Source organism: Chiloscyllium plagiosum, chromosome 6 (assembly GCF_004010195.1).
Source record: "Chiloscyllium plagiosum isolate BGI_BamShark_2017 chromosome 6, ASM401019v2, whole genome shotgun sequence".
Classification (NCBI taxonomy): Eukaryota; Metazoa; Chordata; class Chondrichthyes; order Orectolobiformes; family Hemiscylliidae; genus Chiloscyllium; species Chiloscyllium plagiosum.
In genome coordinates, this window is record NC_057715.1 from 92,718,726 (window position 1) to 92,733,725 (window position 15,000).

The 15,000-nt window shown below is 37.5% G+C and overlaps 1 protein-coding gene across 1 annotated transcript in view; it reads left to right on the forward strand.

Moving 5' to 3' along the window:
- cog6 (component of oligomeric golgi complex 6) overlaps positions 1–15,000 on the forward strand; it is a 96,452-nt gene that overhangs the window by 24,186 nt on the left and 57,266 nt on the right. Inside the window, exon 4 of the mRNA XM_043692125.1 lies at positions 3,633–3,691. Coding sequence (XP_043548060.1) covers positions 3,633–3,691 — 59 coding nt within the window. The remainder of the gene's footprint in view (positions 1–3,632; positions 3,692–15,000) is intronic.

The window sequence follows — 15,000 nt, forward strand, 5'->3', positions numbered from 1 at the left end:
TGTAGGTAATCTAATCTAATCTAAAAAAGCTGGGAAGTACGAACTTAATTATGCATAATGTAGAGATAGGAAATGCAACATCCTTATAGGCATAAACCTCTAAAGTTGGCACAAGTTCAAAAGGAGAGTGAATGCATACTCCAAGATGACAATCAAAGTGAGTTACAGTGACTAGAGCTCACCCATAGTAATGGTACGAAAACCAAATGGTACCAAACAGTTATGTGTGGACTATCGCAAAGTCAATGCAGTTGCAAAGACTGATGGAGATCTAATTCCACATTTGGAAGACTGAATTGAAAAGCTGGGACAAGCAACTTATATTTCTAAGTTGGACTAGCTCAGAGGATACTGGCAGGTACCTTCATCCGAAAGAGTGAAGCCAATTTCAGCTTTCGTAACGCCAAGTAGACTGTATCCATTTAAAGTCATGCAATTTGGTATGAAAATTGCACGAACCACATTTCAGAGACTAACCAATAATGTAATTTCCAGATCACCCAATTGTGTAGTTTATATCGGTGACCTGGTGATTTTTAGTCACACATGGAAGGAACATAGGCAGCATGTATCAGAATTGTTCAATCAACTTTGGGAGGCAGGCTTAGTGATAAATCTGGCTAAAAGTGAATTTGCCAAAGTCCAAGTCACCTTCCCTGGGCTATGCTATTGAACATGGACAAATGGCCCCATGGAATGCAAAAACAAAGGTAACTGGGGAGTTTCCCATACCATCAACAAAAAGAGCAGTACTATGGTTCCTCAGATTGAGTGTATTTTATCAAACATTCGTCCCAAATTTGAACAGTGTGGCTGCTCCTCTCATAGAATTACTAAAGAAAGGCAAGAATTTTCAGTGGACAGCAGACTATCAGAAGGCATTTGAAAGCCTGAAAGCTGTGTTAACCACTGCCCGAGTGTTAGCCACATCTAATTATGCAAAGCCATTCAAAGTGACTATCGATGCGCGTGATGTGGGTGTCGGTGTTGTGCTCTTGCAGGAAGACGATGAGAAGATAGAAAGACCTATTGGGTATTTCTCCAGGAAATTGAACATTCATCAGCAGAAATAACCTAAAGTTGAGAAGGAGAATTTGAGCTTGGTGTTGGCGTTACAACTTTTCAATGTTTATGTTACCAGTACTGTCAGATACACTGGTCATAACCCATTGAAGTTTGTGGAGAAATCTAAGGACAAAGGTTCCTGCCCATTTAGAAGGTGCTTGATGTTGCAGAAATTCAGATTGAAAATTGTGCATGTGGCAGGATGGGATTGCTGATGCATTGTCAAGACTTAGATGAGAAACAGAGGTATTCGGTGATAGGAGTAAATGGACTGAAACAGAATGTAGTAGTGGATATTTGCGCGTTTATAGTCAATGTAAAGTATATGTGTTGTAGTGTACTAACAGTAAGATTAAAGGGTTTTAAATTGAAACCACCTTTGGATATTGACATTTTCTTTTGGGGGGGGAAGGCGTGACAATGCTGCTCCTTTAACAGGGTTATATTGTCCTTGGTCTTTCTTTCAGATGGGTCATAAAGACAAAGGTTCTGATGCATCTGGAAATATCTACTTGAAAAAGTTTTTAAGTGTTTCTTGTACAAGGAAGAGGTTAATTTGGTTTGATTTTAGCAAGCTGGGTTTCTCTGCAACTGCTGGTCAAGTTTTAGCTAGAATCCCTGAGAAGCTACTGGGTACCCAAACAAGCAGTTTCAGGTTGATCCCCTCTCTCTTTCTCTCTCTTGTAAGAACCTGTGTTTGATTTTACCTTTTTTTGCCAAGGGGGTGTTTATGAGGATGCTGCAAGTATTTGGAACAGCATCATTAAGTTGTGATAGAGTCAATTGGGTTTTCAGATAGGTTAAGTTATTCTAAATTTGGTTCTCTTTTGTTTGTGTTTCATTCAGTAGTCTGTAAATAAATTCTGTTTGTTTCAAACTGAGTGGTTGGGCCACCTGCATCACTCCTGGAATAGCCACTATACACCTGCTTTAAAACAACTAGAAAAGTTAAGGTCTTGGCTGTCTTGAAATGTTTTGAGGGGGTCTGGCCTGGTCCATAACATCAGTAACCACCTGGCACTATCATGGCAGACATCAAAGCAGTAAGGTAATTTGAATTTTAATTCTAAAGTTTTCATTGCAGGCCTCAAGGCCTTGATGCTTTGGAAACTCTCCACTTCATATATTTGAGTGGATTCCAGAACAGTAAGAGCGACAAAAAAAAATTCTCCTGTGATTTGGTAATGAACACTCAGTGGAATCTCTTTGCTGACAAGTATTGCTGAACCAATTGATTGATTTATTGTTGTCACATGTACCGAGATACAGTGAAAAGTGTTGTTTTGTATGCTATCCAGGCAGATCATACCATACAAAGTGTCATTGTCGCAGAACAGAGTGCAGAATACAGTGTTACAGCCACAGAGAAGATGCAGAGAGAGAGATCCGAATGAACTTTGAGAGTTCCATTCAGAAGTTTGATAACAACGAGGAAGAAGTTGTTCTGGCGTCTATTTGTACACGTATTAAAACTTTTTTACCTTCTGCCTGATGGAAGAGAGTATAACTGAGTGATTATGTTGGCAGCAGGAAATATAGGTGGAGTCAATGGTGGAAGGTTGGTTTGTGTGATTGACTGGGCTATGTTCACAACTTCCTGTAGTTTCTTGCAGTCTTGGGAGGAGCAGTTGCCTACCATGCTTGATGCATCCAGGTAGGACGCTTTCTGTGGTGCATCTATAAAAATTAGGAACAGTCCTTGTGGAATTTTGTGAGTGGTTCTGTCCACAAGTGAGCAGTGACATACCATTATTGACAGAAATACAACAAAAAACTTCAAGCTTAACATTGAGAGTCGGATCTTGGTTATCTTTTAAATGAGACCTGTATTAATGAATACACAATGACCTTTTGCCTTGGTGCACTAGGAAGAGGAAGGAAGTCAGGAAAGGTGGCTAAAAAGATGGCCTCAAACTTGATGGCAAAGAAGACCATGAGCTCCTTACATTTAAAAGAGGTAATAGAAGAGGAGGCAAATCAACCATTTATTGTGATGATTTGATATTCAGAGAAGCTTGGCATTAACATTGCATTCCAGAAAGAAGTTGACTAGATCATTTGTTTTTCATAGTCTGTATTCCTTGGATTTTGGGGACCTTAGATACTGGTTGTATCATGGGAAACAAGGAATTATAAGCGGCCATAAAGGTTTTGTTAAGCAGATATGTCAAAGTGAATGGAAAGGGGTCAAAGATTAGGCAGTTGGGGAATTTTAAATTTCTATGGTTAGTTACTGAGGAAAGAGTTTTTTTTTCTAGTAATAGACCCAGAAGGAAATGGGGTTGGGAAGGGGGATGTAAAGTGTGCAACATAATTTTGGGATCTTGCCAAAAAAAACACAGGATGAATTTCTATTTTTATCCACGATGCTGTACTGATGTTGCTGGTTTAGAGAGTTGTTGAGAAGATTAAAGGTATACTCTGAATAGGAAAATCAAAAGTATCAAACAATTGCTATTCTTTACTTAAACTTTTTAATTGATATGAATAACATATCAATTTGTGGAAATTTGACTTTCCTCCAAGTATGTAACAGCAAACCGCATCTTTTCTCTTTTCATTTTCAGCTAGCAAAGGACCAGACACAAGATCTGATAACGAAAACTACTAAGCTTCAGTCAGAAAAGTGAGTAATATATGTCATTTTCAGGCCACTTTTGGGGGTTCATTTTAACGTTTAGCTCAACCAGGAAATGATTTACATTGCTTATCAATGTTGCTTTGAATATTTCATAAAAATACTTGCACAGTATAATCTGTTTTTCTTCTAAGAAGGCTGAATGAAGGATGGTCATTCTCAAAACACAAACGAATGGGTCATAAGTTGTTTATACATCAACGTATTAGTCCTGAGGATTCCTTTTGAACCTATAGTTCAATTAGGGACTAGTGGCACACTTGATGGTGGGGCAGTTAGCAGAAAAATAAACTCTTTGTCAGAGAATGTGAACTAAACTGTCTGCTGGAATAAACAAATGACACAATTGTGCCATTTCTTCACAATACTTTTACCTAAGTTTTTATATGCCCACAGGTATGCTAGCGGTTACTTCAGATATTAGATGTAGTAGCTATGACTACAGGATAACTTAGCTGGAACTAGCTGTATGAAATATGATTCTGGCACTCTTTTTGTTTTCAAGATTAAATCTGGACTGCAGAAAGTGCGATGTCATATCACTTCAGGTGCTGGTTTCCTGAATTCAGTCACAATTCTAAATCGAATGCCTTGCTTTGAATTGATTTAGTTTTGAAACAGAGCATTAGAGTGAATTAACGGGTTTCTGCTTGCTTTGCAATACACATGTGTTTGCATTAAAGTAGTGCCTATGAATGGCATGTCACATTTGCTGCAACATGCAAATAATTACTTAGCAGTAGGAATCGCTGTTGGCTGGGCCTTTTCTTCCTGGAGCATCAGCTACTCGGGTTTATAAAATCATGAGGGGCATGGATAGGGCCAAAGTCATTTTCCCAGGATAGGGGAGTCCAAAACTAGAGGGCATGGGTTTAAGGTAAAAGGGGAAAGTTTTTAAAGGGGCCTGAGGAACAACGTGTATGGAATGAGCTGCCAGAGGAAGTGATACAAGCAGGTAAAATTTGAACATTTAAAAGGCACTGGATGGGTACATGAATAGGAGGGTTTAGTGGTATTTGGGCCAAATGCTGGTAAATGGGACAAGATCAGTTTAAGATATCTGGTCGGCATGGACAAATTTGACCTAAGGGTCTGTTTCTGTGCTGTATAACTCTGTGACTCTATGACTCGATAACTAAACCTAAACAAAAAGATTCTGTCCTAACTTGTTGTAATCAAAAGACTGTAAAAATTGCAAATAGTTGTCAAAAATAGACTTTTTCTGATCTGATTATGTGTGCAAGATAATACTCAGCAGGTGGTGGACACATCACAGAAGGATGTTCAACTGCATTTATTAGACATTTGATCTAATATATTTGAGCTTAGAATGCATTGAAGATCAAAGAGTTTACAAAATCCTAAAGACATAGGTTTTTTTAATTTTTTGTGGGTTTTGGCCACCTTGCTGCCTCAGGTATACTGGAGGAATTTATTCAGGGAGTTTTTGAGCTTTATATCTGGTTAAAGCACAGTCTGTGGTTAATGCTAGGATAAGTAGAGTTAGTCTCAGGGCTCCTGGGTTAAGGTTGAAGCATTGACTGAATTTCCAGCTCCTCATCACTAATCAAGTGCCTTTGCCAGAAGGGTGTGCATGCACATGTACATTACATCTATGCATCTGGCTGGCTATGACACTACCACTTATGAAAAATGTGCCAAGGATCATGAGTGAGAAATTGACATTTGGATGAGCTACAAAAAGTTGAGAGATCATATCAAACTAAGCAGTAAACTTTTACCAACGATAAATAAACTGTTTAAACTGTTAATTTTTGAACTAAATTCTACTTATTTTAAGTTTACTTTCCATCAACATGAGTGCTAAAACAAAAATTGTGAGTTAGTAGAAAAACAGATAACATAATATTCTGGAACACTCTGTTACACTGGTCAGCAGAATGCTAGTTTATGCTCTAAGTCCCTTATATTAACCATGTCATCCAAGATAAAAATGAAGCACTTTGCTACAAAGTGTATGAGTAAACCAACAGAGAAAGGGAAAATATTTTTCAAGAAGCAGATACTCAAACTGCTAAATTGCTGCTCGACAGATTTTTTAAAAGTTATGTTTATTGTTCCTTACAGTAAACCTATTTCTACAATGCTTTTTATAATTTTTCAAACTTAAGCTTAATATTTAATATTCAGAGACATAAATGTTAAATCACTCTAATCATTGAACAAAACAAATTAGTTTCAAGATAGTTTGTACACCTTGTGATGCCAAAGCCATTGCAATGGCAACTAGGAATGGGCAATAAATGTTGGCCAGCCCGCAACGGACATATCCATACAAGAATTAAAATAAAACAGAATTATGACAAATCCTCAGTCTATTTTGGAGTAGTTGATCTCTACAGTACGTATCTTGTCAATAGCAACTTCAGACACAGAGATCTTCAAAGATCATTATTAAAGGAGATGGGGTGAAAAGAGTAACTCTGCTGTCAAGAAAAACCTGGAAAATTTAAATTCAAATTGTACACAACCCACCTTTCTGCATATATAAAAGTAAGTTACATCTGTCTGCCGTACATATGAGAACACATCATTTTTCAAATATCCATTGTTATAAATTTAAGTAATGAAGTGAGGATTTCTCCATTGTTTTCCCCATTCTGCATTTCTCCTTAACCAATCAGAGTCAACTTGCACGGTTAAACTTTTTTCCCAGCTGAGTAGTTAACTGCCAATCATTACTTCATGATGCAGTCTCCATGGCAACCGTGGAGTTTGTAACTGTTAACTGCGGGCATAAAGTAAGAAAAAGCCAATGTGTACATTTGTGGTTTGTTTCATCAGATGTCCTGAAACAGATTAAGTGCAGCAATCTACAGATTATCAGAGGTCTACTGTCTTGCAGTGTGTAATTTTTTTTCACCTTTAGTGTATCTGTCAACTACTGATTACAATTCTTATATCCAAACTTACTTAATATTCTAAAGAAGGTAGGAGGTTGGAAATGGTTGAATGAAATGATTGAGTAATGTATTTGCCAATAGGTTCCTCAGAGTTTAACAGAAAATACCCATTTAATCTTTGAATTGTGTATTACTTTGTTACAGCTCTGTGATTGCTAATCAACAAATACCTTTCTGAATTGTTGTTTCTCACGTTAGTTTCATACTGAAAATAATTGTAAAAGCAAACAATATCAGTACTTTTGGAAATGCAGTCAGTTTGATATGAGAAATTATTGTAATGTTTATGTCTTAGAATATCATACAATTTGTCTTTCAGCTGTTTGTTAAGGGAAAGAATCAGATTATTAAATCAAAGTTAGAAACTGGAAGCATTAAATTAATATTTTCTAATACTGTTATCCTCAAATCTTCTGTCTTAAAGAAAATCAGATCAAATACACAGAGCAACAGTTTGGATCAAGAATAAAATTATTTTTTCTGTGTGTTTTATAAATTCAGGGTTAGTGCAGCTGAATAAAGATGCATTTTGTGAAAGGTTTTTGTTTTTCATTCATGACAATTCATGAGAAATACTAATCTGAAGGGAAAGCCCAAATGTATACTGTAATAAGGAGATTGTTGATTGGTTGGCAAGTGGACTCTGATTGATAGAATCTTTGGAGTGAAGGACCTCTTCATCAAGAAATGTTTTTAATAAGCACAAGTGCACCACACTGAATGCTCGACTGACAATCCACAAATTGGTTGCCAGTGTAACTCTTTGTGCACTGAAGATTTTTCAGAATTACATATATTGTTGAATACTGTATTTTGAGGTTTGCAAGCCCAGGCCCTGTTCCTGACTGACTAAAAGAACATGTAAACACTGTGCTTATTTCAACTCAGCACAATAGTTGAGAGCCATACAGCAGTTCGTTTCTCAGGGCAACGCTTTAACTAATCAGAGTCAACCTGTATGGTTAAATGTTTTTTAACAACTGAACAGTTAACTGCCTTCAACATTTCATGATGCAGTCTCCATGGCAACCTTTCTACAAATTGTAATCTACTAGACAACCAATCAGCATTCTCCTTTTAAACAGGATAAATGTTGTTTTCTTTTTTACATTGGTATTTCTTGGGAATTGACCTGATAAGTTTCAAGACAAGAAGCTTCCATAAAATATCAATTTTTCAACAATACTCAAGCTCTGTATTAACAACCAACTACTATTTTAAGTGCCTTTATTAAATATGATCCCAAAACTTATGCAAGTGTTTAATATGTGCAGAGTAGCATTATGTTTCACCATTTAAAAGCAAATGAGAAGGAATGATAAAGCTATATTCTTGTGTGAACCATTTTGTTGTAATTTATTAACACATTTTTGTGATTAGATGCAGTAAACCCAAGGTGCACAAATGTAATTTTTCCTTTAAATACCTCTTGAAGTTCATCCACTACATGTTATCATTTTTCTTTTACTGGCACTGAACGTCACAGATCAGACATGGGTGGCATTTTTTGCTGCCTCCCACCACAGTCATCTTAGTATCAAAGCCATAACCTGAAGTTGATTATTTGATTTTAATTTGCCACTGAAATTTATAATTGAGGCTGGAATTTAGGTTCTAGGCTGACATCCTTATCAAAACAAAAATAATAAATTGTTATTAGATTGCAACTTTTGATATAATTGGTTGGTGTAAATCTGCTCTGTTGACTATGCACTTTGAATTGTCCTAAAATACATCACTATTTTTTTGCAGCGTTAGCAGAAGCTGAGGGGTAGCACTGTTACGTATTAATCAAAAGATGAATAAATCTCATTTGATTAATTTTTCTAAAACTAATTTTCCAAAATTGTTGTTACTTGTTCTGTTAGAAGAGAAATTGAACATTCTGGCCAAAAGACCTGGATAACAAAGTGAAGCGTAGGGTGCTTGTGGGTTTAATTTCAGGTTTGACCCTCTGTGCATTATGTGACTCAAAAACAGTTAGCCACCAAACAGGAAACCAGTAAACTTTAAGTGTCCCAGGTACCTATCTGATAAATGCATTGGAATGTGTATTGTATCTGCAAAAAAGGTACACTATTTGAAATTCCTGTACAAATTGGAAGAGCTTGTAATAAGAAGCTTCTGTTGCCTTTAAAATTGGTTCAGTCTAAATGTACTACTGTAACATAAAATGAGGACTGAAGTTTTGGAATAGCAGCACCCCAGGTTTTGCACCAGTGAGAATCAGCTAACGTGGCACATATTAAAAATGCAACCATGGCAGTTGTGTTGAGTATAGCCTGAAAGAAAATGCATTATTCTGAAATTTGATTAATTCGTTGTGGCTATACACGTTTGTCTTGTTTTCATTGAAGGTAACCACATTTCTGTGCGCTATCATTCTTGGCCCAGTATCTGCAGAATGCATTACTCAACCAGGGGATTGACAGCTAATTGCACAATACTGCACATATGAACTGCTTAGCAAAGAGACCAAAGATGTATGTGCATTGATCTCCATCTGAGCCAGTTAATTTTTAATAAGAAAGCATGAGCATACACCTAACACAAAAACAATTTTGAAATAAGCACTCAAGCAACTTGACACTCCAGAACTTTTCACCAAGCTGAAGTTAGACCACAATTTATTGAAAACACTATTTTATCCTGGCATATTGATGCTAAAATACAGTGACGGGCAGTCTTACAATCGCTTGCTCCTGGACAATATGTATCTGACTTTGCATTTATTTGAATTGCTGTGTAATATCCATAATGAAGTTTGAAAGGTGAAGAAATTCGTCATATTATGCTTCAATCAGATACTTTTTATAATTTGACAATTACCTTAACATACTAGTAAGTGCCTATTTTAACAGTCATACTGTGCATTAAATTTTTACTGTCACCAAATACAGCACGGTGCCTATTAATGTGGAATGGGACAGTTTTCTAATATTTGTAGCCAGTTTTTACTCTCACCTTGCTCTTTAACAAGCATTAACCTTTGCTGGTATTTGATTGCATTAATCCAAGTCATATCTTGATATGACTTACCGAAATTGCTATTGTTTACATGTATATTGTCAGACTAGTCAACTGCCAGGAGTATCAGCACAGTACAGTATTTGGTGTTTTCCTCTACTGACTTAAGTATTTGTTTTCCCACAAGGCTTACTACACAACCGATTAGTTGAAGAGTTTGCCTACATTTTCTTCTCCAAATTTCCGGGCCCACTGGCATTATTTACAACACTATTTTTTTAATACTTCATTCATAGTATGTAAGTTTTTTGTTTTATTCACTCATGGGACATGGGCATTGCTGGCTGGCCAGCATTTATTTCCTGGTTCAAGCCACCGTTGAGGAGGTGCTGGTGAGCTGCCTTCTTGAACTGCTGTAATCCATGTCCTGTAGGTTGACCCAAAATGCCCTTAGAGAGGAAATTCCAGTGAAGGAACAGTGATATATTTCTAATTCAGAGTAGTGAGTGGCTTGGAGGAGAACTTGCAGGCAGAGGTGTTCCCTTGTCCTTCTAGATGGATATGACTTTGGGTTTGGAAGATGCTGTCGAAGGATTTTTAGTGAATTTCTACAGTGCATCTTTTAAACTGCACAGACTGCTGTTACTGAATGTCAGTTGAGGAGGAGTGAATACTTGTCCATATAGTGCCAATCAAGTGAGCTGCTTTGTCTTGGACAGTGTCAAGCTTCTTGACGGTTGTTGGGACTGCAATCATCCAGGTAAGTGGGGAGTATTCCGTCACACTCCTGGCTTGAGCCTTTTAGGTGGTGGACAGACTTTGGAGTGTTAGGAGGTGAATTACTTGCTGCAGTATTCTTTGCCTCACTGTTGTCGCCACTGTATTTGTTTTGGTAGCCCAGTTGAGTTTCTGGTCAATGGTTAACCCCCCCACCCCATTACAGATTTGGCACGGCATGGTGGCTCATTGGTTCGCACTGCTGTCTCACCATGCCAGGAACCAAGGTTCGATTCCACCCTCACGTGACCGTCTGTGTGGAGTTTGCACATTTCCCCACATCTGCTTGAGTTTCCTCTGGTTTCCTCCCACAGTCTAAAGATGTGCAAGTTAGGTGGATTGGCCATGGAAAATCCAGAGCTACAGGGATAGGGGTAAGGGGGGAGGGTTGATGTGGGCTCGATGGGCCGAATGGCCTGCTCCCACACTGTAGGGATTCTCTGGTTTTATGAGAAATAAGAGGTGAGTTCAAAAAGATGAAAATTAATGGGAATGCTATACAGATCAGTCTCTGAATTGTTCATGAATGGCAACTAGCAGCTGTTGTTGACAATGGATCAATCCATTTTCAAGCAATTGAATAAATTCAAGATAATCAGGCAGAGTCAATGTGGGTTTTAAAAGATAAATTATGTTTGACCAGTTGGAGAATTTGAGGAGATAACATGCTCTGGATAATGCTGAGTAGATGGATGCCCTGTACTTGTATTTCCAGAAGGCATTTGATAAGATGCCACATCAAAGCTTATTGCAGAAAATAAAAACTCAGAGAGGAGGTAGGATTTTGATGCAGATAAAAGAATTGGCTGGCTAACAGGAAGTGAAGGGTAGGTTTTAAATGGGTCATTTTCAAGTTGGCACAATGTAACGAGTGGTATGCCATAGGGCTTGTGTCTACTGTTTATATTTATACAAATGACAACTGGTGAAGAACAAAGTATGGTTACCAGATGTTCTGACGGCACAAAGATAGATAGGAAAGTAAGTTCTGAAGAGACCACAGGAAGGTTACTAAAGAACATTGATATATTGAGTGAGGGAGTACCTATGTGACAATATGTGAAATTGTCTATTTTGGCAGGAAGAAGAAATAAAAATTACAAAATTATGAGAGGTTACAGAACTCTGAGATGCAAGAGAATCTAGGTGTCCATTTGGATGAATTGCTAAAGGTACAACAGAAATTAGGAAAGCTAATAGAATGTTATCATTTATCACAAGGGGAATTGAATAGAAAAGTAACAAAGTTGTACTTCAGTTACGCAAAGCACCACTGAGACTAAATCTGGAGTACAGTATACAATATTGGTCATTTTATTTAAGTGAGGATTGAATATATTCCCGTCAGTTCAGAAAATGAAGGATCAGATGCATTACAGGCAGTTCAAAGATGGTTTTTTCGGCTGATATCTAGAATGGGTAAGGTGCCTTATGAGGAAAGGTTAGACAGGTTAGGTTTGTATTTGTTAGAATTTATAAGGGTAAGATGCAATTTGATTTGAAATATTTAAATCCCAAGGGGTCTTGATAGGATAGACATTTTCCATCTTCTGGGAGAATGTATAACTAGGAGTCATTGTTTAAAAATCAGGGATTACCCATTTAAAATAGAAATGGGTCAAAAGGTTTTCTGGGTCTTGAGCCTTTGGAATTCTCTTCCTTAAAAAGTGGTGCAAGTAGAATCCTTGAATATTTTAAAGGCAGAAATAGATGGGGTTGAAAAGTTATCAGGTGTAGTTGAGAATCTGGATTTGAGCTAGTAATCGTATCCAGCAATAATCTTGTTGAATGGTTGAGCAGGCTACAGGGGCTGAATTATCTGTGCCCACTTCTGTTTCTGATTCATTTGTTTGTATGCCTCCCTACATTGGCCTTTTCCAGGTAGGTGACCATATCCTTTCACTACTTCCTGACTGAAAGGTGAACCATTCATTCACTCTTGTACCAACGCTCTATCGTGTTATTACCCAAACACTAGCAAATGAATTAAATTGGTAGGAATTGATGGCCCTCCAGTGGTCCTATCTTTCCTTCGCCCCCATTCTGTGCACATTAAGTTTGGGAGACTTTGTAATCTTGGCATCATTGGTCACATATCTGTTTTACTAATGTGTTTTACTAATGTTTTACCCAATGTGGATGTTTTCTCTTTCTTGAGACAATTTTTCATATTTTTGAATTAAAGTTTGTGTTTTTAATTTTTAGATTGAACACCGTGTTAGAATTCAGTGTTATCAAGCATTATTTTCTCCCCAGAGTCTTTAAAGTTCATTATGATCATTATTTGGGTTTTAATTTTCTTATTTATATGCCTTTAAATCTTGATAAGATTGTTAATCCTGAAACATACTGGTATTTTATCACCACTTAGATTTTGATTTTCTTGATCTAAGCGAATATTATGTACTGTAACTGTTCAAGTTATAACTTATAGTATGTAGCAATGTTATCAGATGCAGACAGCCAGTTTATTTATGAAGGTCTACCAATATTTATCTTCAGAAAGTAAAACCAACTTACTCCCTTTTAATTGAATTCCTGCAATACTTCACTGTCTTTGAAGGTTATCAGGGACTTTTCTACTGTTTTTTTTTCTGACGTGGTTTCATTAAACAAATCCTAAATGTAATAAGCTGTAGTTCTTCTCTCAACCAAAAGGTATTGTAGCTTCCTCTGTCCATGTAATTTGTAACTTTGAACCATTTAATCTGCAAAGCAATTTAATGTGTGAATAACTTCACAATGTTATGTTGAATGGTGTTGTTCCTGTCCTCCCAGAGAGTTGTAACTTGTTTCAGGCATAGTTATATCAGCTGCATCAATGAAATGGCCTTAATTCAGGCATAAACCTAGACAATGTGTATTGGCATTATGCTTTACCATGGAAAGCATTAATAAAATAAGTTTATCTTCATTAAATATATGTCAGACACTCAATATTAGTAGACTGGGAACTCAGCCAAAATAATTCTTGCTCTTACAGTCACGATGCAGTCAATGTGCAATATATTTCTAATACTGTATTAAGAAACTCTCCACAGCTTAAACCATTCAGGTGAGTACTGGAGATCCAACTGTCTTCTACTGTTTCACCAATGACACTCCCTTCGTCATGAAGACAGAAATTGACTGCTGCTTGATCGTTGTTCAACTCTACTCTTCAGATAATAGAACAGTTCCTGGATGGAACAGTTCATGCTCACATAGTGAGATCTTGATAATATCCAAACTTTTAGTTATGCATTATAAATAGCATTCGTGCCATACAAGTGGAACACTAGGAGCAAGAAATGACCTTGTTTTGACAATCAATTACATTACTTTCATTGAAACCCCACTATCAACGTTTTGACCACAAATATAACTAGATCATTTCATACTTTGAACAATATTCAAACTTAAACTGAGAAGTGGCTAATAATGCACAGAAGTTAGGCAATGACCATCATCAACAGGAGTGAATCCAACCATCCCCTCAGCATGAAATTACTATTGCTGTATCCTCCACTATCAAAATCCTGGGCCTTTATCAGAAACCAAAGTGATCAGCCATTTAAGTATTGTAGTTACAAGAGCAGGTGAGATGCTGGGAGTTCTGTGTTGAGTAGTTCACTTCCTGATTCCACAAAGCTTGGTCACCATCTGCAGGACCCAAGTCAGGAATATGATGGAATACTCTGCATTTGCTAGACATGTGCCATTCCTACACACTCAAGAACCTTGACGATGGCCAGGCCAAAACAACTCGATTGGCATACCATGTAACATCTTGAATATTTGCTCCCTCCACAACCATTTCTGTAATGGCAGCAATATTTACTATCGAAAAGATGCTTTACAGCAACTCACAAGGCTTCTTTAACAACAACTTCATGATTTTTACCACCTCGAAGGACAATAGCAGCAGATGCATGGTTGGAAGTTCCATGCCACATATCATCTTGCAATCATTAATTGCACATTCCATGCCACATACCATCTTGACTTGAAGCAATATTGCTGTTCCTTCACTGTTGTTGGGTCATAATGCTGGAACTCCTTCCTTAACAACACTGTTGATGTACCTACATTACATGGACTGCAGCAATTTGGGAAGATGGTTTGAATTTGGCTCTAATTGCCCTTGAGAAGGTGGGAATGAGCTACCTTCTTGATCTACAGCAATCACTGTAATTGCACACCAGATTGCTGTTGATGTAGGGACTAAGTTATTCAAATGATGGATGGGCTGACAGTCAAGCAAGTTTGTGAAGGTTTGTAGCTCAGGTTGAGGTTTAGGGTGTAGGTTTGCTCACTGAGCTGTAGGTTTGATATCCAGACGTTTCATTACCTGGCTAGGTAACATCATCAGTAGCGACCTCCAAGTGAAGCGAAGCTGTTGTCTCCTGCTTTCTATTTATATCTTTCTCCAGGATGGGGTTCCTGGGGTTTGTGGTGATGTCATTTCCTGTTCGTTTTCTGAGGGGTTGATAGATGGCATCTAGATCTATGTGCTTGTTTATGGCGTTGTGGTTGGAGTGCCAGGCCTCTAGGAATTCTCTGGCATGTCTTTGCTTAGCCTGTCCCAGGATGTTGTCCCAGTCGCAGGAAATAAAATTACATATCTCCTAAGAAAATTACACAATTCCG